General features: G+C 36.9%; 1 protein-coding gene across 1 annotated transcript; it reads right to left on the reverse strand.

Moving 5' to 3' along the window:
* Positions 1–508: 508 nt before the first annotated feature.
* Positions 509–20,861, reverse strand: bdp1 (BDP1 general transcription factor IIIB subunit). The gene is made up of 48 exons (XM_084114294.1): positions 20,701–20,861; positions 19,949–20,185; positions 18,283–18,841; positions 17,981–18,087; positions 17,741–17,797; positions 17,504–17,617; positions 16,857–16,987; positions 16,581–16,675; positions 16,410–16,464; positions 16,048–16,173; positions 15,693–15,932; positions 15,355–15,528; positions 14,756–14,923; positions 14,181–14,345; positions 14,014–14,089; positions 13,732–13,918; positions 12,540–12,613; positions 12,212–12,385; positions 11,905–12,115; positions 11,388–11,418; positions 10,710–10,825; positions 10,400–10,625; positions 10,124–10,275; positions 9,985–10,033; positions 9,390–9,482; positions 9,146–9,305; positions 8,905–9,047; positions 8,586–8,819; positions 8,256–8,364; positions 8,082–8,181; positions 7,915–7,990; positions 6,704–6,890; positions 6,398–6,602; positions 6,236–6,308; positions 5,787–6,127; positions 5,537–5,698; positions 5,161–5,266; positions 4,680–4,965; positions 4,283–4,595; positions 3,994–4,081; positions 3,714–3,912; positions 3,470–3,632; positions 3,262–3,367; positions 2,612–2,970; positions 2,046–2,124; positions 1,649–1,928; positions 1,294–1,498; positions 509–1,210 (listed from the first exon to the last, which is right to left on the reverse strand). The coding sequence occupies exons 2-48, from the start codon at positions 20,170–20,172 to the stop codon at positions 1,100–1,102; spliced, it is 7,689 nt and encodes a 2,562-aa protein (XP_083970420.1). The 5' UTR covers positions 20,173–20,185; positions 20,701–20,861; the 3' UTR covers positions 509–1,099.
* Positions 20,862–23,187: the final 2,326 nt, after the last annotated feature.

The raw sequence follows: 23,187 nt of genomic DNA on the forward strand, positions 1-23,187 counted from the left end.
ACACACTAGTTGTGTGCATACTAACAGCATACATTCTCCTGTTCCCTATGTACATTCTGCCAAAAAAAAAAAAAAAAAAAAAAAAACCCCCATACATACATATATAGTGTTTTTTTAATAAACAAAAAGCGTAATTTCCGTTCGCTGTGCAGATTTTTGCTGGCAAACATTTGTTCACGATATAATATTTACGATATGCATTTTAATTTTTGACATGAATTTTTATATTAAGAATTTATTCGAACATATGTGCTTGCATATAAAGTTAGTGATCTCAATAATTGAGTTAGCCTACGTACTTTTTTTTTTTTTTACAAAACTCATATTCATCATGTGCTAAAAAAAAATGCACACTCCTTTCTTTCAACAACTTCCTTAGCGTGTCTGTAAACATTTTGAAAAAAAAGTAAACTTGAAATTTAAAAACTGTTCCATTTAAATCTCTTCCCCAGCCCCTCGTTTTTCCTATTCAAGTGCACTGTATTTCCCAAGAAAGAAAAAACATTTTAAGTTTGAAGAAGTGAATATCAATTTATTAACTTATTTATAAATACTTAACTGATGTAATATCCATTCCAGACTGTGCCGCCAATTGCCAATATAATTGACAATTGATAATTTTTAATTACACATTCTTGAAAATAAATTCTCACTGGAGAACTCTATTATAATTCACAAAAGTGGTTTTGCTCTCAGAACGAAAACAAAAGTAACACAGTTACCATAAAAACAAATATATTTGCATTGAACAAAGCAAGATCTTTAAACTCAAAAGCAGTCAGTAAAAACCACATTGATAAAAAAACGTGGTGCGATGTTCAGCATTAAATAAATACAAATAAATAACAGAGCTGACACTTAAACCTGCATCACTGCATGTCTCATCACAAAAAACAAAACAAAACTTAAGGCAAAGGCCTCATAACAAATTTATGTAATCTATGTATGTGTTTTTCCTTCGTGAAAGTTGAATAATTTCATTAAAATTACTAACAATTCTCTAATAGGTCTGCAATTAGCAGTGTAACAGAGTGTTGTACATGTTCACTCCAGTGCAATGAACAGGAATAGCAGCAGTGAAAAACGTCTCAAACAAGAATCAGTCCGGATCCACGACTTCAGTGAAGATGTCATCCAGGAAGAACTGGGACACTTGAACAGGATCCTTATCAGCATCCAAATTGGAGATTGACGGGCTGTTTTGGGAGAACTGCACGATAGAGAATGTAATATTAATGAAAACAACTAAAGGCTTAATAATACAATGATTTGATCACAAATCACAGCATGTACCTGATGATCTGCCGGTGGTCGGGAGGCTGTGGTGGACACTCTAGCTGGGGACGAGGTAGGCATGTTCGCATCAGTTATTGGTACACGATGAAGGACAATCTTTGGTGAGTATCCTGGAGGCACGGGTGGCTCCTCATCAGCGTGCAATTCTAAACCAGGGCTTCTGCTTCCATGCAAAGCCAGAGATGCCTTGGCCATCTCATTCCTAAGAGTACAAACAGATTTTTGCAATTTAACTATGCAACCGATTAGTTGTTTTTACTGTGAACAGCACTAAATATTGTGATTTCAACTATTTGAAAAGGATTAGAAAAGATACTAAGAGTCATTGGCATGAAATGGAAATAATTCTTACCCTCTCAAAATGGTTTTCACAGTGACGGGTGTGCTGTGATGCTTTGGTTGCAGGACGCTTTGGGGAGTGCATATTTCCTCTACAGATAACTTCTCTAGCTGTACCCTACACACACCTGAGATCTCTCCTGTGTGTTGCTTTGGTGGAGTTCTCATGGACTCCTTCACTTTTGATGTCTGAGCTCGCTGAGGTGTTGTTGGGGCAGCTTGGGCTGTCTTTAGCACATTGGGTTGACCTTTAAGGCGTCTTTCAGGCGATCTTAGTGTCATCTGAAATGTACCTGTTTGAGAGAGATTAATGAATAGTGAGAGAAATTGATTAATTAGAAAGAAAAATTAGTGGTACAAAGTATAATGAGGACAAAGACAAATAATATTGTGTATGAAGAATGACTGACTTCTCGCTGGTGATTTTTTTGCTTGTGATGCTGGCAGACTCTCATTTGACTCATCAGGAATAGTGTCTAAATGATGTACCTATAAAACAGATTTTTGCATTGTCATCTGTAGTGTTTAAAAGTGTATATAGGTGTATCTCAAAACAGCCTGTCCAGGTCACATTTCACTCCAAAAATGAATAAACACTTATTTTGCATGAAGAAAACAATTCTACTCATAGGACACTTAGCATTTTTAAGCCCATGATTAAGTTCATTTTATTCTCCAAATATAAGGTTTTTGAATTGACAATTTTTTGTAAATTATTTAAATTAATTTTGAATAAAGGCAGTACCGTGAAATCCATAATGTAAATCATTTTTATATTGTATCTAAATCTTTTTTTGTGTTACATAATGCAAAAAATATATATAATTGCAAAAAATAATAAGAGTATACTTTATGCAAAAAAATTCTCTTTTGAATTTTTTGGTAAAATGTGATCTGGGTTCTTTTCATGAGATTTATCCCATACAATTGTACATTTATAATGAAGTGCATTTAAATGCTTCTTAAAATAGCATACTTCATCTGAAATCTCAGAGGGTGTCTCCTCACTCTCTGGCAGACTAAGAGCGTGTTCCTCTTCCTCATGAGGACTGCTTGAGACAAATACTTTTAGATCTGTGCTGTTCTCTCCAATCTCTTCAGAAACAGGCACAAATGCATCTGACAGCAACATGTGGGAAACTCCTTCACACCAGTTCTCAATCTCATCTGAGTCCATGGGCAGCATATTGCTACTGAGGGACCATTCCTCTGCTTGAGGGTCCAGGGACGGCTGAGGAGTAGCTGAAGAGGTCTGTGTAGAGCCCGGCTGACTGGGGTCGGTTTCTAAAGGATCATCTCTCTTTTTTGATAATTTAGGCTTTGGGCGCAGTATGCCTTGAGGAATAGATACAATATAGATTGAAAGCATTAGAAGCAAATACATCAAAATCATCTGATCAAATGTTGATAGACACCATTAACTTGGAAAAAAAACAAACAAAAAAAAACAAAAAAAAAACATGGATTTTTTTCTGAATCCATCACTCCCATTGGAAAAGCAAAAATGATAATTAATTTATTACATTTTTAACTAACCACTATTTTATGGGAGTAAGATATGATTCTCATTACTTAAATATATTTTGCATTATATTATTATTTTTACTCAAAAATGTCCATTATTACTTCTCCTACAAGACGGTGTTTTCCATTGCACTGACACAGACTGACTTGCTGTTGTCTCATCCGTTTCAGTATTTGCTGGTCTCTCAATATCTGTTGACTTCTCAACCTGTGGCAGTTAGATAGATGCTCAGTAAATCATTTTCATTTTTTAACATTTTATCATCATTTTAAATCATCAGAATTGTTTTGTCAAAACACATGAACATACTTTGACTGAATCTTCTTGAAGACCAACTGATAAGGCCTCTTTGTGAAGGTTGTGCTCTGCAGACTCATCCAATGCAGGCACCAAAATATCAGAGAGCAACATATGAGAAACCCCCCCGCACGCCGCCTCATGGTCCTCTGAGCCAACGGGCAGCGAGTCAGAACTATGAGAGAATGACCAAACCATCAGTGGTTTCATTTTCATTAAAATGTCAGTGCACATCAGAGAATACAGTCACTCATACCATGTAAAAGTCTCAAAACTACATTGTGTTGACTCCACTTTGGGTTCTGAAATGCATTCAGTTTCTGGGGAATTTAGAGCAGCATCGACCTCTTGCTTTGGCATTAAGGTTGACGGAGGCATGGTTTGTGATTGCTCGCCACTCTTAGGGGAATCTCCAGCTGTCCTTTTGGGAAATGTCATCTTTACCAATAGCTTGCCTTAAAAGCAGAAAATTCCTCACATTGTTACAGAAACTAAGCAGTGTGTTGAGATACATTGTTTTAATAGTTTTTCACCACCTTTCCCCTGAGTGTGTCTTTTACTCCTGGGTGATATTGATGGTTCCACATTTGATGACTGTGACACAGTATCTGGATCCTCTCTCATCTGTAGTACAGATTTCAAATAGAAGACGTCATCAAATATTAATCAGGGGTATAAGAACTAAAGGATTTCATTTAACAATGAAATGAGTGTTTTTAAAGATTAAGTTAATCTTTGTAAGTGTAAAGTAGGTGGAAACAAGAATGTACAAGTAAAAACAGTATCAACCAATACCAATAAGTCAATTTAATTCACATAACTAACCTCAGATCTTTCTGCTTCATGAGGGCTTGTCTTTCCAGTTGTCATCCATTCCTTGCTCAGATCATCTTGCATGTCCTCATAGACGGGTATGAATATATCAGTCAGCAGCATGTGTGAAACACCCTCATGTGAATGTGTCTCCTGGTCTTCCTCAGCAGCGAGGACCTGCTGGCTCTCTTCACCCATCTGGAGACTGCTTTGGAGAGGACTTCCACTCTCCATTGAAACTGGCACCAATATATCAGACAACGCCACATGCGACACGTCCTTGTGCCCACCCTCTCTTTTCAATTCCACAGGTGATGATTCAGTGCTATGACAACAGAGTGTTAAAACAAAAAAATGACTTAAGGACTTCACAGATTCAAGGACATTTATAAAGATAGACACGTCTTACCATGCTGATGTTTCCACAGTTGTGAATGGGGTCTGCTGCTTTGTCTTTGTGACTTCTTCAATGTTTTCTGTGTCTGACGACTCCTTTGGAATATCAGAGAAATTTTCTCGCTCAGATATCTCGCCCAATTCCTCTTTAACACGTTCTTCTTTAATCAAAGATGTTGGTAAAATGATTTGAGTTGTGGCTGGTTCATTAGATCCAATATCAGTTTGCTCCTGTCTTGAGAAATCATCTTTAGTAGTTGTTGTTGTTTTGGGGATTTTAGGCTTCACTTGCATCCTGCCTTAAAAAGATAACATTCAAGATACAAATAAAATGTAAATGAAATGAAATACATAAATGTAATTATTTAAAAAAATGCATAATATTCAGTAACAGTTGAGTATTTTTTTTGTCAAAAATGTTTTTTATATCAATAATTTTTGGTAATCTTATTAAAGCTTAAAAAGGAACTATGAAGGGAAATTAATATCCTTACCTCTTCTTTTTAAAGGCACAGTCTTCTCTTGAGAAACTGATGGTGTCACACTTGATGCCTCTCTGCAAGTATCTGGCTTTTTAGAAATATCTGCCATTTTTTCCTTCTGTGAACAAAAGTACTAATCAACTCATGTGATGTGCTCCTAATTACCTTTAAACTTTTAAAATTGGCATGAAACAGAAATTGCAGTCATCTTCCCACCCCCCATTTTGATGTATATCTGAGCAAAGATATACTTAAGATACAGCAAAGATATTTTTTTAGGGCTGGACTTGATGTCTATCAGGAATTTATTGGATCGTTAATGTTTGCTAATAGTGATAGGCTCCTGGAGAAACGTGTCTTGTTTAAATAAAAATAGAAACACACTTACTTGGACATTTACTTGAGAGAGTGATCTCGCACTCTCTGGAAGGCATACAGACAAGTCCTCAGGTTTTTGGAGCTCACTCTCATGAGGGATTTCCTTCTTATTAAAAACATTTTCCATTTCTCCTGAGGCGACTACAAAGGCATCAGCCAACACCCTGTGCACCTGTAAGGAAACACTTATGTGAACGACTGAATACAGCAAAACACAGCATGAATGTTCTTGCTTCAACAGAGAGCAGCCAGTGACTCACTGGAGGGTCAACAACAGAGTCCTCATCCATCTGGAGACCTGTTCTGAGAGGACTTTCCCACTTCACCTGACTCTCATCTCTCATATCTTCAGAGCCTGGCACAATGGCAGTTGATATCACACCGTCATTCCCAGGATTGGCTCCCCACTCACGGTCTTCATGGCTTAAGTGGATTTTAGGACTAACTGTTTCCTGTGCAGATGTTTTCTGGTTGGACTCAATCTCAGCTTGCACAATAGCATGAGATGTTATCAGAGTCTGACTGGGTGCACAGTCAAATTGGCCATTGTTTGAAGGCCCAACCACACATGGCTTTAGTTTCGGCTTGACCTTTATCTTTCCTTGAGGGAGAGATCAGAGAGGACATTACCGTCTTGTCTACTTGAATATACCATTTTTAATAATAGTAACTGACATAAATTAAAGCTGAATGCAAGTTAATTTCCTACTTCTCCTCTGAGTGGCAGCTTTAGTTTCTGGATATTCTGTCGGGATCTCATCCAACTTTGGCACATCTGTTGGCTTTTACCAAAAGGGAGAACACTTTAATTTCCAAAACTATGAATCACTTTACAAAAATTATGGTAACAAAAGGGAGTACTGCATCATACCATGGCAGAATTACAGGAGAGCATCTCAGGTGGACTAATTAAAAAGTTCACATCATCACGACTGTTTTCCGGTGAGGATATCAATTGTGTACTTGCATCTTCTGCTGCATCCTTTGAAAGAGGAACCAGGGAATCGTCTAGCACCTTGTGAGAAATACTTTTACATGGTTTATTGGTCTCTTCTGACTCCATGTGCAGAGATGCACTACAAAACAAGGTCATCAAGGATGAAAGGAATGGATGATTGAAGATCATGCTTTACTGAGAAAATAGTTTAATTAAATCTGGACTGGAATGGAAATGTACCTGGAAGCCTCTAATGTACAGGAAAGAGACTGTGAACTGCATGTAATCAGTGAGGATGTCTGGACTTGTGCTGGCTGCAGTTCATAAGGGGGCATATCCTGCTGGCCAGAGTCAGCCTCATGGAACAGCTGAGAGGTTGGAATCTCATATAGAGTCAAAATAAAGGTGGGCTCCTCTGACTGATTATCTTTGACAAGGAAAGAAAGACAATAACACAATAAGATAAGCACTTATGCAATAAGACAATAGCATATAATACCGTTTAAAAGTTTGGGGGCAGTAAGATAACATTTTGATTAATAAGTTAATATTATTATTCAGCAAGGATTTATTAAACTGATCAAAAGTGACAGTATAAAGACATCATGTTTACAGAGTATTTTTTACTTGGAATAGAAAGTTTAAAAGGACAGCATTTATTTAAAGTATCCTGAAAAAAACATGTATCAAGGTTTCCACAAAAACATTAAGCATTGATAATAATAAATGTTTCTTGAGAAGCACATCAGCATATTAGAATGATTTGTATGTATACAAACCCCATAATGGTCTCAGACCAAAATACACTGCAGATATGTTGGTAGAATAAAAAACAAATAGAGCTCTCTGATCGGAAGGATAAAGCCTGTTAAATTCAGAACTTGAATTTGTGAGATGGCGTTTAGCTATCATGCCACCCACAGCTGGAACCAGCTGCCAGAGGATGTCAGATGTGCCCATCATTAGCTACCTTTAAGACGAGATAAAAAAAAACACAACTGCTGAACTGTGTGTTTCCTGATTAAGCATCGATTCTGCGTTGTACCGATCACACTGCACGGTTCTTTTTTTTAAATCCTCTTTTGCTTTTATGTCCCTCATATTAATTTTAATGTAGAATCTTATTTCATTTGAACAAATGTAATCCTTTTTTATTTTTACTTTTCTTTGAGGGTCTTGTGAAAATGTTTTAATAATTGCTATTTTTTTAATACATTTCTTTGAATTACCACTGTGTATAAAGTAAACTTGCCTTGCCAAATAAATGCAGCTTTGGTGAGCATATGAGAACTTTAAAATTATTGACCCCAAACATTAAATTGTAAACACTTCACACAACATATTCTAGTAATATTTATAATATACAGTGTATTTACAGTGTGTTCATTTTTCTGGCTCATGTATTTATAGTGTGTTCATTTTTCTGGCTCATGTATTTATGTCACCATTACCAGTTGCACTAGTTTCCACTCCAGCTGAACCTGAGATTTCAGATTTTCCATTTCCATCGAGAGTGGCAATGCAATCCTGCCAGAAAACATTAATTAGTTAAAAGGTGTTTCATTTCATTCAGTGAACGCAGAATACACAAGGTGTAATGTTTGTCAGGACGCATTACCTCATGAGCTTCTAATCGCTCTTCTGTGCCATCTTGCTTTTCTGAATCCTTCTCATCTGGTATATGAATGTTTTCAGCTGCAGACTCACTAAACAGCATCCTTAAACAGCATATTATCAATCATTTAATAATATTACATAAACTCTACATAAAAACTACAAACACCGTACATACGTGTCCATTTCACACATGTTGCTTGTATGTTCAGAGGGAGGATCATAAAAAGATGAAACCGGACTGTGTGCTTGAAATTGTGCTGATGAAGCATCACTGAGAACTGGGTCTATGAGAAATGAATGATGAAATTAACAGACTCAATTGTTTGTGTGTAACCATGAAGGCGGGTTCCTTCCTAGGCAGTTTTAGGTTTTAACATAGAGTTTAAATTTGTGGACTTAATATTGTTGTAAATAATGATCATCTACACTGTCCCTTTATTAAATCAAATCTAATAAATGTATTAATAAAAAATAAAAAAACAACTGGTAAAATTTTAAAACTTACCATTTTGTTCTTCGTTTCCTTTACCAGTGCTGTCCACAGAAACATCTGGGGCTGAAGTTTGTGTTGAGCCAAGTAACAGGACAGGAGACATTAGATCCTCATCCTGTTTACGTTCCTGCAAATCCACCTCAGATACCACTAGCTTATCCTCTCTGGAGACTCTCTTTATGTCATGATCCAAATCACAGTGCTGGACTTTAACTGGGCTCTGATGTTCTGGCTTCTCAGCAGGATCTAAATGATGCCACGTCTCAATCATTGGCAGTAACACAAGTGACGTTTAAAGCAACATTCTCAATCTGAACAACATTAGTCTCACCTTCATTAGGCTGGGAGGTCTGTTGAGGGTTGATCATGACCTGAGATGCCAATTCTAGGTTGGATGTGTGCTTAGCAAACTGAATGCGTTTCTCTGGAGCAATACCATCTTGAGTACAAACTGAGGAACCATCAGAGGAACAGCTGTACAGATGACACCACAAAGCCAAGACGTTTTTAAAGACACTCTAGACAAACCCAGTCAACTGGAATCATCCATTTATTTAATTGCCAGTGCGCACCTGACTGGAACAATCCTCTTCACCTCTGTCTGAGGTTCCTCAATCATGGTGTCTGTAACAACAGACTCACTAGGCTCTGAATCTTGATCAGTTATTTGAACTTTATTCTCAGAAATCTGAGATCCAGACTTTTCAAGCTTTGTTCTTCTTTCATTCACATCTGTAAAAGTTATTCGTTTGTACTTTTTTTTTTTTTGCTGAAAGTTAAGCTCTTAATTTAGGGTTTTGATGTTAAATGTTGCACCTTTGTCTGATGGTGTGGTGTCAGGAACCTGAGGCTTCTCAAGGAAAGATGAAACATCCTGGTCCTCAGTCTTACTCGGTCTTGGAGAAGTTGCTTATTTAAAGAAGTGGTAGAGACAAATACGGAAATTAAAATGAGTTGACAGAAAGAAAGAAAGAAAGAAAGAAAGAAAGAAAGAAAGAAAGAAAGAAAGAAAGAAAGACAGAAGAAAAAAAAGAAAATGAATGACAGAAAGAGAGAAAAAGAAAGAAAGACAGAAAAAAGAAATTGAAAGAAAGAAAGAAAGAAAGAAAGAAAGAAAGAAAGAAAGAAATAATGAAATAAAATAAGACAGAAGAAAGAAAAAAGAAAAAGAATGACAAAGAGACAGAAAAAAGAAAGAAAGGAAAGAAGGAAGGAAGGAAAGAAGGGAAGGAAGAAAGAAAGAGAAATAGACAGACAGAAGAAAGAAAATAAGACAGACAGAAGAATGACAGAAAGAGACAGAAAAAAGAAAGATAGATAGAAAGAAAATGAAGGAAGGAAAGAAAGGAAGATTTTATACAGCAATGAAACAACTGAATATAACAAAGGGTAATAAAGTTTTTAATCTCACCAGCTGACGTCAAGGAAGGCAGATCTTCTGCTGTAGTTCTGGCATCATCCTGGACATTCAAGAAGAGAAAATTCACGAAGAGAAAATTCACTGCAAGTCAGATATTGTGTGTTTGGCTTCACACACTGAAGTCACTCACTCCTGAGACAGATTCCCTCACCGGAACATCCCAAGGGCTGTTTTCTTCTGGAGTAACGCTACACTCAGAAAGGCATTCATTCAGGGCGTTCTTCACTTGGACTTCCACAGGACTGCTACACTGCAGCTGTGTGCAGTCATGGTTCAAAGATGCTGTATCCGGATTTGGAAAAGAACACAATACACACATTCAGTACAGAAAACCAAATACAGTGCTGCTGGGACAGGCAACCGGACGGGTTTCTTAGCTCATGGTTTATATACATCTGAAGCTCACTTTCTCTAAACTCTGTTGTTTGTACATCGAGAGGTCTGTGGAAAGTCTGTGCCGCCCGGCTTAGACAGGGTGTTGGCTTATTAAATCTCCTTTTTTCGGATGGGTTTTGTTGGGAAGAAATGGAGGCAGCGTCAGCTTCTTTTATTTCTGGGTCTTGAGAGATGCTCTTTTCTAGAGTAACGATAGAAGATCCCTGTTCCTCAAGACCAACCGTATGCTCTCCCACCTGCAAACCACATCAACAGTCACTCTTAGCTGATTACTACTGGTTTACTCTACAACGCACAGAACAAACTCCTCCAGTACTGACATGATCGCCTCTGGAGGCCGTTGATTCCTCTGCAGCAGTTTGTACTCGGATCCCTAGGGAGCGCTCTACTTCTTCATGAGACACCAACACAACTGGACTTTTCAGTAATGTCTGACCTTGAGGAGATATTAAAAGCAGCATTACACCCATTTCAACTATTTGTTGCACTCCATCAAAAAAGGTAATGTTTGGTATTAGATAAAGAGATCAGAAACATACTTGGTAATATCATCTATTTGCATTCAAATACACTACAGTTCAAAAGTTTGGGTTCAGTAAGATTTATAAAAAAAACAAAACAAAAAAACACTTATTCAGCAAGAATTATAATGTTACAAAGATGTATATTTTAAATAAATGCCGTTCTTTTGAACTTTCTATTAATCAAAGAATTCCCCCCACAATCAGAACAAATGTTTTTAGTTTTTAACACCGATAATAATCAGCATATCAGTGATTTCTGAAGGATCATGTGACACTGAAGACTGGAGTAATGATGCTGAAAATTCAGCTTTGCCATCACATGAATAAATTACATTTTAAAATGTATGAAAATAGACAATACATTAATGGTAATAAGCAAGACAAATAAGTACACATTTCTACAAGACACACAGTAAGTGCTCAGTTTCTTTAATTGGTCTTATTACAAAAACATTAATATGAAAGTCAACTTACCATTTTCTTCAGATGAAGTCAAATTGTGACACTAAAAAAAAAAAAAAAAAAAAGGTACTTTGTCTCTTGGGTACAGAGGTGTATCATATAAATTAAATGAGTAGTTAAGTCTTTCTGTTGGTCACGTTATGTTCAAACCCTGAACATAATGTGATATTTTGATATTTAAAAATAAAAATGTAGAATAACATTCCACATCAAAATACTGTATAACAAGAATATCTATGATTTTTTTATTTATGCACAATGCACCAGATAATCAAAAATCGATACATATAAAGATCATTGCTATAAACATTATCCTCTGAGGTTTTAAAGCATTACAGAGCACAAAAAGGTCAACTTGTTGCGAGCAAAAATGCATTGAACGTTTGGCGTCATGTAAATGCAGGCCAAGCAGATTCACATCATGCTACACAAATGTATAGCCTCTCATTTTTCTTTTAATTACTGTAGGAATGCATTACTGATAATCAAATGCAAATAGTGGAAACGCAATAAGAGTTATTTGTTTTACCTCCTCCATGTCTTTAGAGTCTTGCATGACCACTTGATAAGGCATGGCAGTGCTGCTCATGTCCTCTGGTGATGTATCTGACCCAGTCTGACACTGGTCCATCCTTTCTCCTTCCGAAGCGGTCCGACTGTGCTTGACCTTTTCCGCTCTCGTCTGCCGTCCAGGAGAATGTTTGGAAGTGCTTAGTGAAATCTCTAGACTGAGCTTCTCCCTGACACATGAGGTAATTGATGAAGATTTGTAATTAGAGAACTGTTCCCAAAAATCCCATACTCTGATCTTGTCAAAATATAATAATTTTGCATACCCTTGATTCCCTTCAGCACAGAGGCCTGCTGTCGAGACTTCACTACCATCATCTGAAACAGTCAGATTGCGCTTCACCTTTTCCGCTCTTGCCTTCTGTCCAGGAGAACGTAGTGGGCTCTGAGAGGACTGTGGCTGGTCTTGGCTTTCAGATGAGCTGTGTACATCTTTAAGCCTGTGAAGTGATATATTATATATATTATATATATATATATATATATATATATATATATATATATATATATATATATATATATATATATTATAAATAGTAATCCAAGTGATCACTGTGTAATGCAAGTGATGTGCTGAGAGAATGAACCATTTACCTTGGAGGAGTTCTCTCCAGAACAACTACTGGCTGTTTCTGGAGCTGTTCCTCAGCAAGACAGATGATGTTGAACTATAAGAATCAAATAATGAATAATGTTTCAGGATTATCCACATTAATGATCAATTCAAGTGATCACTAATGAAAAGAATGTGTGCCCTTGTGTTAATAACATTTACTGGTGTTTGCTTTTACACTAGATCTTTTTTTTTGGCAGAGCAGGGTTTGTTTAATGTAAAAAAATTGGTTTGTTTGGTAGATGTAACGGCAGTTTCATACTGTTTTGTGTGCATAAAGTTTCTGCACACTCAGTACTGAGAGTGCACTTACTCATACAACCCCAGTGCTTGGATACACTCTCTCACACACACACACACACACACACACACACACACACACACACACACACACACACACACACACACACACACACACACACACACACACTTTAGCATATCCAATCCACTTAACCTGCATGTCTTTGGACTGTGGGGGAAACCGGAGCACCTGGAGGAAACCCACGCTGACATGAGTAGAACACGCAAACTATAGTTTGGTAAATAAATCCAGTGCAAAAAAATAAAAAAATAAAAATGTAATTAAAGAAAATAAAAATAAAGAGTTATAAGAAGATCTTTTGAGAAACATCTCAGTGTTTTTTTATCCATACAATGGAAGTCAATGGTCACCAAAATTAATTGGTTTCCAACATTATCCAAAATTTCTTCTTTTGGGTTTTACAGAAGAAAGAATGTCATACAGGTTTTGGAATGACATTAATTTTTATTTATTTTTTGTTTATTTTAATTTTATCCTGTGTGGTCTGATCCACGGAAGTAAGCTATTTTCTGTGAATGTCCAAGACTGATTGATTAGCTGCTACAGGTAAACAATGAGAAGAATAACAAAGTGCAGTAAACGGTAAAACTGTTTGTGCCACAGACCAGTGTGTTAAATTAGACAATACATTAAAATAATAAGGTAAGCAATACCAGTTTGCAATATCAAGCAGCATAACAAGCCATTTTGTATAGCTAAAAAAAAAATGGAGCAGATGACACCGGAAGCCAGACACATTAAATTTACAAATGGGAGCGCCGCTAAACGTGAACATTAAGGTGGTAAACAAACCAATATGTACCTCTTGCAAAAAGAGACTAGCAGGTGTGGATTCAAACTCAAAAACATACCTCATTCTCAGCTTCGTTGCAGCTTTCATCTTGAGGTTCTTCTACATCTTTAATCTCTACGGTTGCTTTTGGCTGAGAACATTTTTTGGCTTTTCTTTTTGCCAAATTGGGCAAAGGCCTCTTCGAACGCTTGGAAGAGCTTTGTGAAATCTCCTCCTGAGTTGTGCTCTCTAGACTGAGCTTCTCCCTGACACATTATGAGACAATTGATGAAGATTTGTAATTAGAAAACTGTTAAAAGAAAATCCCATACTCTGATTTTGGGAAGATAATTTTGCATACCCTTGATCCACTTCAGCATCAGGGGCTGCTGTCGAGACTTCACTACCATCAGCTCCCAGCTCAGATCCAGTACACTCTGTGTAGAACATAAAAATCAGATGAATTTCTCCAAGCAAATGTCAATTTTTAGAGTATACATTAACATGAAAAAAAAAAAAATCCTTAACCTTCCTTTGACGTTTTGCTCTTTTTAGTCTTCCGTTTTCCTTTTGTAGCTTCCTCTTCCTTTGCACACTTGGAGCGTTTGCATTTTTTAGTTGGGACGGGAGACACCTCATTGTGCTCCTCATTCACTGCGTAACTTTCTCCATCAGTAGGTTCTTCATTCCATACTGTGAAGATTACAAAGAGCATTTTAAATATGTACACTAGTTAAAAAATTTGGGGTAAGATTTTTTTTTTAAATCAGCAAGGACGCATTAAATTGATCATAAAAGACATTTATAATGGTACAACATTTCTATTTAGAATAAATCCTGTTATTTTTTAAAAAAAGTATCAAGGTTTCCACAAAAATATGAAGCAGTATTTATACATTGATAATAATTAAAAATGTTTCTTCTCAGCAAATTAGAATGATTTCTGAAGGATCATGTGACACTGAAGAATATTTTTTGTATATTTCCACAATAATATAGAAGGCTCCACAGTTAACACACTGACTAAAAGCCGTTTTGATTTCAGGGGGTCTTTAACATAAGCTCAGTAAAGTCAAAGTATGGAAAGAAAAAAAATCCTTAACCTTCCTCTGACGTTTTGTTCTTTTTAGTCTTCCGTTTTCCTTTTGTGGCTTCCTCTTCTTTCGCACATCCTTTGGAGCGTTTGCGTTTTTTAGTTGGGACGGGAGACGCCTCATTGTGCTCCTCATTCACTGCGTAACTTTCTCCATCAGTAGGTTCTTCATTCCGTACTGTGAAGTTTACAAAGAGCATTTTAAATATGTACATTACAGTTCAAAAGTTTGGAGCAAGATTCTACATTTTTGTCAGCAAAGACGCATTAAATTGATCACAAAAGACATTTATAAATGGTACAACATTTCCATTTAGAATCAATGCTGTTATTTCAGAAAAAGAAAAAAAAAGCATCAAGGTTTCCACAAAAATATGAAGCAATAGAACTGTATTTATACACTGATATCAATGAAACATGTTTCTTCTCAGCAAATTAGAATGATTTCTGAAGGATCATGTGACACTGAAGAATATTTTTAGTATTTTTAGTATATTTCACAACAATATCGAAGGCTCCACAGTTAACACACTGACTAAAAGCCTTTTGATTTCAGGGGGTCTTTAACGTAAGCTCAGTAAAGTCAAAGTAACAAACAAAAACCTTTACGTTTCTTTTTGTTGTTCTTTTTCTGGCATTTCTCTTTGCCATCTCCATTATCTTCCTGCTGCTCCTGGTCACCCTTTTTTGATTGTTTGCGTTTCTTTTTTGATACAGGCACACATGACTGATCTTCATTGTCTGCGTTCACAGAGCTTCCCTCCACTTCAACGGAGCATTTGCCTGAAATGATAAATAGATTGAACTGTCATTCAGTTAATTATTATGTTCAGACACCGTATGGGATTTGGACCATCCTGCACTACAAATGACAGACACCATGGACAAATCTGAATTGCAATTATGTGCAATCACATATAACGTGTTTGTAATGAACAGTGTGAAACCTTTTTTCGGTGTCTTGTTTTTCTTCCTTGGCTTGCATGTTTTCTCTTTTGGCTTAGTGTCTTTGGTGCGTTTACGCTTCTTGCTTGTGCTTGACGGCACATCGGCTTCATTCACATTACAGCCGTCCTGGTTTTCCTTTTCTAAATCAAAACAGACACTGTCCACACTGCACAATTCATCATCATCATCATCATCATTAATGGAGTCTTCAACCTCAAGCGGTTTGGCTTTTTTACCACCTGGTTGAAGAGAAGGTGTTTAGAGTAAATAAAATAAACAGTGCGACACACACACAAATAGAGTGTGGTACAGTGGGATCAGAAGATCTGAAGCCACCACTCCTGAGCACAATACCTTTGCCTTTCTTTTCTTTACTGGATTTCACAACCAGTTTTATGGATTTGCCTTTTTGTTTGTCTTTAGCCAAGATCCTCTTCAGCAGGAAACTGAAAAACTCGCTATCAAATGGCCGCTTGTTTCCTAAATAATTGAAATGTCAGACCAAGGATTGTACAGTAGATTTTTAACAACACTATAGACAGACAGATAGATAGATAGATAGATAGATAGATAGATAGATAGATAGATAGATAGATAGATAGATAGATAGATAGATAGATAGATAGATAGATAGATAGATAGATAGATAGATAGATAGATAGATAGATAGAATGTGATTTCTGGATGCATTTGAGTAAAAAGTACAAAAGACTCACTGAATGCATTATCCACTCGCCATGCATTCGCTCGCTCCTCCTTCTTAAATTTTCTCTATCAAAAACAGAAAGAAAACACACAAACAAATAAATTCTCAAAGGTATTACATTTATACACAGGGTAATGTCTGTGAGATATTAGAAGATATTTGTTGTGATTAGGGCTGGTACCTTAATTTCTGCTCTGCTACGGTGAGTCAACAGCTGAGCAATCATGGAGAAATCCGTTCCCACCATACTGATGGCCAAATAGAACATATCTGTCTCTGAAACACACACATTCAAATTTTAAGATGCTCTTAACGTGTTTCTTCACATAAGTGAATGCACCAATTAAGTATTGATAATTTAGCATTAAACCTACATTCATGCTTGACATGAGCAAACAGCAAATCTCATGTTCCTACACAATCATAAGCCAACAGATGCAACATTTAGTATTCATACCTCTGATAGACCAGCTCTTCACATAGCTATTTTTCCTGAAACTTGCATATGTTGTAGAAGAGCCTCGCTCAAACAGCGGATTTGCATTCTCAACAATTGTATCAGACGTCCTCTGTACACGCACTGTCAAACTGAACACAATCAATCCGTAATTACTAACAATTATGCATTATATATGATGAAACACATGGGGCTCTTCATGTGTTACTGGACATGCTAAATGTCATCTTTACATCTGTAACCCTGCACTGAACATGTCAAGTAAAAATTGTCTCTATTAATAAGGATTGGCTAGACTGTACATCCGAGAAGCAGTTGGGGAATTGAAAGTAAGCAATTCCACTTTCAGCAAACAAACTAACATCAATCAATTCAAAATGAATGCTGTTGTGAAAGGGTTCCTGGTTACACTTTAATTTGAGGTGTCTTAATTACAGTGTACATTTTATTACCAAGTAATATCAATTAACAACTTGTACTTACGGGTTAGGGTCAGGACTTGGTTTAGTTGCATGTAGTTATTATGTATCATTTACTATTATTACTATAGTAAGTACATGTAACGTGTATCAATGACACTAAAATAAAGTGTTACGAGTTTCCCTTATTAGGGACTGGATTTTACTGATTCTTTCAGACCACCATACCTTTCTTCATCTAAAATCAGTGAGCCATCCTCTGCCACCCTGACTTTGGGAACCAGCATATCGTCATCAGCATCATCATTGTCCTCATCTGCTTCTGCTATATTTTTCTGCACACTGAGACACAAAACACTGACATTATCTTGAAAGACATTAATCAAGACAACATGCAAATTAAAACTAAATATTAAGTAAATATTGCCGGAAAAAACAAAACAATACAGGTTTCATTTCACTTACATGGGAGACGATGGAGCAATGGTCTGTGCTTGAGTCTCCTCTGTGGAACAGGAGGAGCTGTTCATGTAATGAAGAGACAACCAATGACACACAAGGCATTTGAGATGTAAACACATACAATAACACCAATATCCATCATACCCACAGCTTTCAGCATTATAATATCCAAGTTATCCTGATCATACATAGCACATAAGCAGAAAGAAAGCAAAATGATGTATTATCTTAGGGTAAACTTACGTCATAGGATTTGACTCTGGCAGGTAATAAATGAAGTCAGCTAAGGACATTTTGTCACGATCCAGCTCAATACAATGCTCTTGCTTGTGCCGTCTACTCTTCTTCTCCTTTGAGTTGCCAAAAAAAAAAAGTTTGCATATAACAATTTAATATTTTCATTTTCATTTGTACTTGCTTCATGGAAATTTGTTAAAGAGTTTGATTGTTTTTGATGGATTTCTTATTTTCTAATGGTTGTGAAAAGCTTAAATGTGGCATTTCTCCAGTCCAAATGCGTTTCATTGATTTAATATTGACTTTACCGTTCTTTCTTTCCTCTTCTCCAGCTTCATCAGTTCTTTCAATTTGAGGGCTCTCAAGACCCGCTGCTTGTCTGAGAACATTTTGTTCCTGAGGGGAGAGTCTGGTCCATCAACACGTGACAGCTTCACATACGGTGAGAGTGTGCATGAATCTGGAGTGGCTCCTCCTTGGGGCCCAAAATCTTCGTTTGGGATTTTTTTAGGGGTTTGGTGGGGCTCTTGTTGAGACGGTGGAGATGATGGAGATTCTGGACAGCCAGAGGTGGATGGAAGACATGGTGAGGATGGAGGGCAGTTGGCTTCTGTAGTGGCATCGGAGAATGAGGAGTTTTGAGAATCGTCTCTGCTGATAGCAACTGGGACGGGGGACTGAGGAAAGGCTGCCTGGACAGGGGATGATGTATTGGATGGCCCTGATAGAAGGGAAGCAGTCTTTCCAGTAGATGGAGGAGGAGCAGAGCGGACTTTGGGTCTGGCCAGGTTTGGTGTGGCAGATAATCTACTCCTCCTCTGAAGTGCTGTAGTTGCAGGTGTGTTGGCGCTAGATGGCGCTCCATTACTGTCAATGAAAAAAAAAAAAGAACTTTGAGAAGCTTTTGAATCTCAAGTTTTGATCAAATCAGACTCAAGCAGAGCTGCAATTTAACTACATTTTGGAGTAGGTTAGGCAGTTGTTAATTCATAAATAAGACACTACAGAAAAGGCAAAAAAAAAACTCTTCCACATATTTACATTCTTGTGCTTGGCTGACAATTTTTTCCCCCTTCAAAGTAGCTAGCTAATAAATATCTGAAATCTCAAAGTTCACATTCATATGCAGCACCAACGCAATAGTTAGAAACACAGCAAGATAAATCTAGATTATGATAAGAAAAATAGAAAGATGAGTCAAGGATTATGATGAAACCGAAAGAACCAAAACACAGAAGAATAAGGATTAACTGAATTAACAGAATAAGCATTAACAGAATAAGATAAACATCAAACAGTGTGATTTCATAACTATATATTCTTATTGTATTCATTCATATTTTTCAGCTTTTTTAGCTTTTAGCTCATTTATTTTTATTTCAGTTTAGTTTTAGTACTTTTAATTCAACTTAAACTTACTTTAGTAGTTAAGGCAACATTTTCATTTAATATTTTTATTTTAAATCAACAGAAGCTATTTTTAATGGACCGATAACAACACTGTTTTAATAACAACACTGACATCAGACAGCACCATATCCATGCTATAAAAGTCCTGCTGTATATTGAAATCATTCTGGATTCTGTACAGGAATTATTTAGCTAAAGTGTCAAAACTCTCAACACTTGCTTTAACCAATTAAATAAAAGCCTTTTTTAAATATTCACAACAGTAGTTTTAATCACTAAACTATAGCAGCACAGTTTAATCAGGCAAAAATACACAACATTGTTACTTTTGAATGGTAGTTATATAATCATATGTTCAATTTAATGCATACACTGTTTGCAGGTAAAAGATTGTGCAAATTCACCCCAACGTATATATTTTTTAAAGCAAGGTTATTTTTTTATTATTATTTTTTTATTTTATTTTTTTAATAACCAGACTTCCTAAAAATGGTTCGAAGGAGAAAAAATATATATATATATTTTTGAAAAATCTCTGGATGCTTTCAGGGGTGTGCTGCTTACGTGTTAAGTGATGCTTTCTCTGAGGGAGAGCCGGGAACATTTCCATCTCCTGTCGCCACAGCAGACTCTCTCACGTCCAGCTGAGACTGTGGAGGTGACGACGGTGTTTGCTGGGTGTCGTCAACAGCTGTGGACTTTTGGGAACTCTTGTCCTCTGCACCTGGCGCCACACCTCGACCCCCTGGCCTGACATTAGGCTTAATACTAATTCTTGCTCTTCGCATCCTCGTCAGATCACTGTGGTAAGATCAAGTCATGTATACGGTTGCATGTCATAAGCACGTCCATATAAAGATGATGTGTCACGTGACTGAGTTCAAGCTGCCCTCAGTTGCATCAGGACAAACCCTACAAGATTAAAACCGTGTCATGTGGTCAAGACTGACTGATCTCATCGATATGGTGTTGGCCATCTCTTGCGTGGCTGCTAGCCAAGTTGTGAATTGTAACTTATATTGTTCAATACTGCGGCTGCCTAATAAATGTATTTCTAAACCGTGGTCTTTATATTTTGCTCACGGAGTAAATTATAAATACCAATAGTGGTTGAGATTAAAAATATAAAAGTGACAACTCTGAATTGTTATAAATCTAAATCTTAGATTGGCCACATTATACTCGACGGACGCCTCAGATTCCTGCATGCCTCAGTGTGGTGTCCAAAAATTGCCTGCTGACAGACATTTAGAAGCTAAATTACCAGCGATAACACGGTAAATGTGTAATGACAACAGAAAAGCAACACGCCTTACTTCAGTTCAAATCACAGTGTAACCCTGTCAATGTGATTGCCGCGGTTAAAATGGTAAAATGCCGTTTCTGCCGGTCGCATGGTTCCCCTGCAGTAACTTTCCTTGCGCACCGGCCGGTCTGGACACCACCACGCGACGCCACTCGACACCTCTCATTCAGCGAAAGGCATTGTGGGTCTTTGTAGTTTTACCATTACTCTCTTCGCCTCGTTTCTCTCGCTATAAACTACATTACCCAGCAGCTTCAGAAAGTCAGCTGTGACTGATAGTACACACGTGGAGAGCAAAACTCTGACTGAAGGCATGTCATTGAGCACATGCAATGCTATGAAATTAAAATAATAAACTAAAAATAATGTAAGCCCATTTTTAAAAATGCTGTAACATCTAAAGCAGGTTACAGTGTTTCTTCCTTACTCTTGATGTAGGCTACTTAACATTATTTTCTCAAGAGATAACCTTACTAGCGAGTTTTAGAATAGCATAGCATATTACTCTTACTACTTCCCCAGTTTGTAGTATGTGCACATTATGAAAACAAAAAAAAACTATTAATGAAATTCAAATGAGCTGCTATATACCTAAAGTGTATTTTTTTTAATGATGGTAGTGCTATGTACTATTGAATGTTGAAGGGATCCTATAATGCCCTTTTCACAATATGTAAAATAAGTCTCTAATGTCCCAGTGTGTATGTGAAGTTTTAGTTCAAAATACCTCACAGATATTTTTTATAGTAAATTAAAATTGTCACTTTTTGAGGGTGAGCAAAAACCGGTGCCATTTTTGTGTGTGTCCCTTTAACTGCAAATGAGCTGCTGCTCCCGGCACAGAGGGTGGAGCTTCAAGAGCAGCTCCGATTACCTTACACAGACATGCACTGAAAATTTCGAAAACTTTTAGCCTTTTATGTTCAGAGTCAGACAAAGATGAGACTCAAGAAGAAGTGACAACATGTAGAATGCAACAGGACATTTCTGAATGGTTATGAATTTCAAGTCCTCCTGGGAAGTTCGTAGGCTACTTACGATGTGGAAAGTCGTTTTTATGACGGCAGGTGCGTTCAAGTCACTTTCGCCGGAGTAAAATGGCGGTGTACTTTCTCTTAATTAATTACACAAAAATACAGCAAGGTTCTTAAACTCTAGTTCTAGGAAATGAAGAACAAAGATTTGCATAAGATGTGCAATTGCTTTTTTATGTTTTTAGTTAATTTATGAAGCCACTGCAAACTGTATTGTTACATATTACATTGTTATTTTATAATGTTTTCATATTCTGTGCAGGCAATTAGCTTACTTCGCTGTAAATAGAAAAGCCTGACAATATCACAGCTAAATACCTTGACGTATTGTGGTATTCCGCCATGTTTCTCACTGACACGCCCCCAACTCATAAAGATTGGGACTTAAAGAAAATCCCGAGCTCCCCACTCATATTTACGACATTGTGGTGGCGTTCATGTGCGTTCAACTCGTAAATATGATCTGTGTGATCTAAGCACATCGATGAGTGCCCACTACTGGCAGAACCTTTGCAATAGGCTGAATTGGAACGTGCTAAGCCCTTGATTACTTAGAATCCACTATGGGGTTGATTTATTTTTATTTTTTTCCCTTACGAAATTGTATATAGGTGTGTTTGAGTTGTTTTAAATAATTAATATATCATAGAGTTGTTTGTGGTGGGGTAAATTAAATGCAATATGCGTTTTAAGAAGTTCCCGTCTTAAGAGTTTAAGTAGTAAGTAAGAAGTTACCTCCCTGCTCCTAAACGTGAAACTTGGCTTCGTCAACCCAAGGGAAACTTTCCTTGTGGTAATTGTAATTATTGTGAGAATATGGCTAAAACTGCTACATTTATGGATGTTTTCAGTAATAAGACTCATACTATTAACAGTTTTATAAATTGCAATACTACCCATGTTGTCTATCGATTAGAGTGTACTTGTGGCTGCTTTTACGTAGGCCTCACTAAAAGGAGACTAAGAGACAGGGTAGCTGAGCATAGGTATGCCGTCCAGACTGGAAATATGAATTATCCAATGGCCAAACATTATATAGACGCAAAACATGGGAGGGATTCGACCTTACGAGTAGTGGGCATTGAGGCTATTCGCCTTGATGCCAGGGGTGGGGATATAATCAAACACCTTAAACAGAGGGAGACATATTGGATTTATTCCTTGAGGGCCACTAGTTACCCAGGTCTCAATGAAGATTTTGACCTTTCACCCTTTTTATAATTGTTGTGTCTCTACAGGGACAGTATGCTGTTCGTAAATGATGACCAGTTTTTGAATGCAATAGACACAATTGCCATTTTTGTACACTTCATCTCGTTTTAGAACCATTTTGGGTATGAATTAAGAATTTTGATGTTTAACTGGTTTATTGACTTTTGGTACATATTGTGTGGATGTTTGCAGTGGTGTCACTCCTGTTTTTCCACTTGGAGATGTCTCATTAGGTCTTGTTTGGTTTAACC

This window comes from Abramis brama, assembly GCF_963993115.1.
Source record: "Abramis brama genome assembly, chromosome: 5".
Lineage (NCBI taxonomy): Eukaryota > Metazoa > Chordata > Actinopteri > Cypriniformes > Leuciscidae > Abramis > Abramis brama.

Coding starts and splice junctions, on each gene's coding strand:
- bdp1 (XM_084114294.1), bottom strand. CDS start 20,172: ATGCGAAGAGCAAGAATTAGTATTAAGCCTAATGTCAGGCCAGGGGGT. Junction 12,614..13,731: donor GCAACGAAGCTGAGAATGAG/GTATGTTTTTGA, acceptor TGATTCTTATAG/TTCAACATCATCTGTCTTGC. Junction 8,182..8,255: donor AACATGTGTGAAATGGACAC/GTATGTACGGTG, acceptor ATGCTGTTTAAG/GATGCTGTTTAGTGAGTCTG.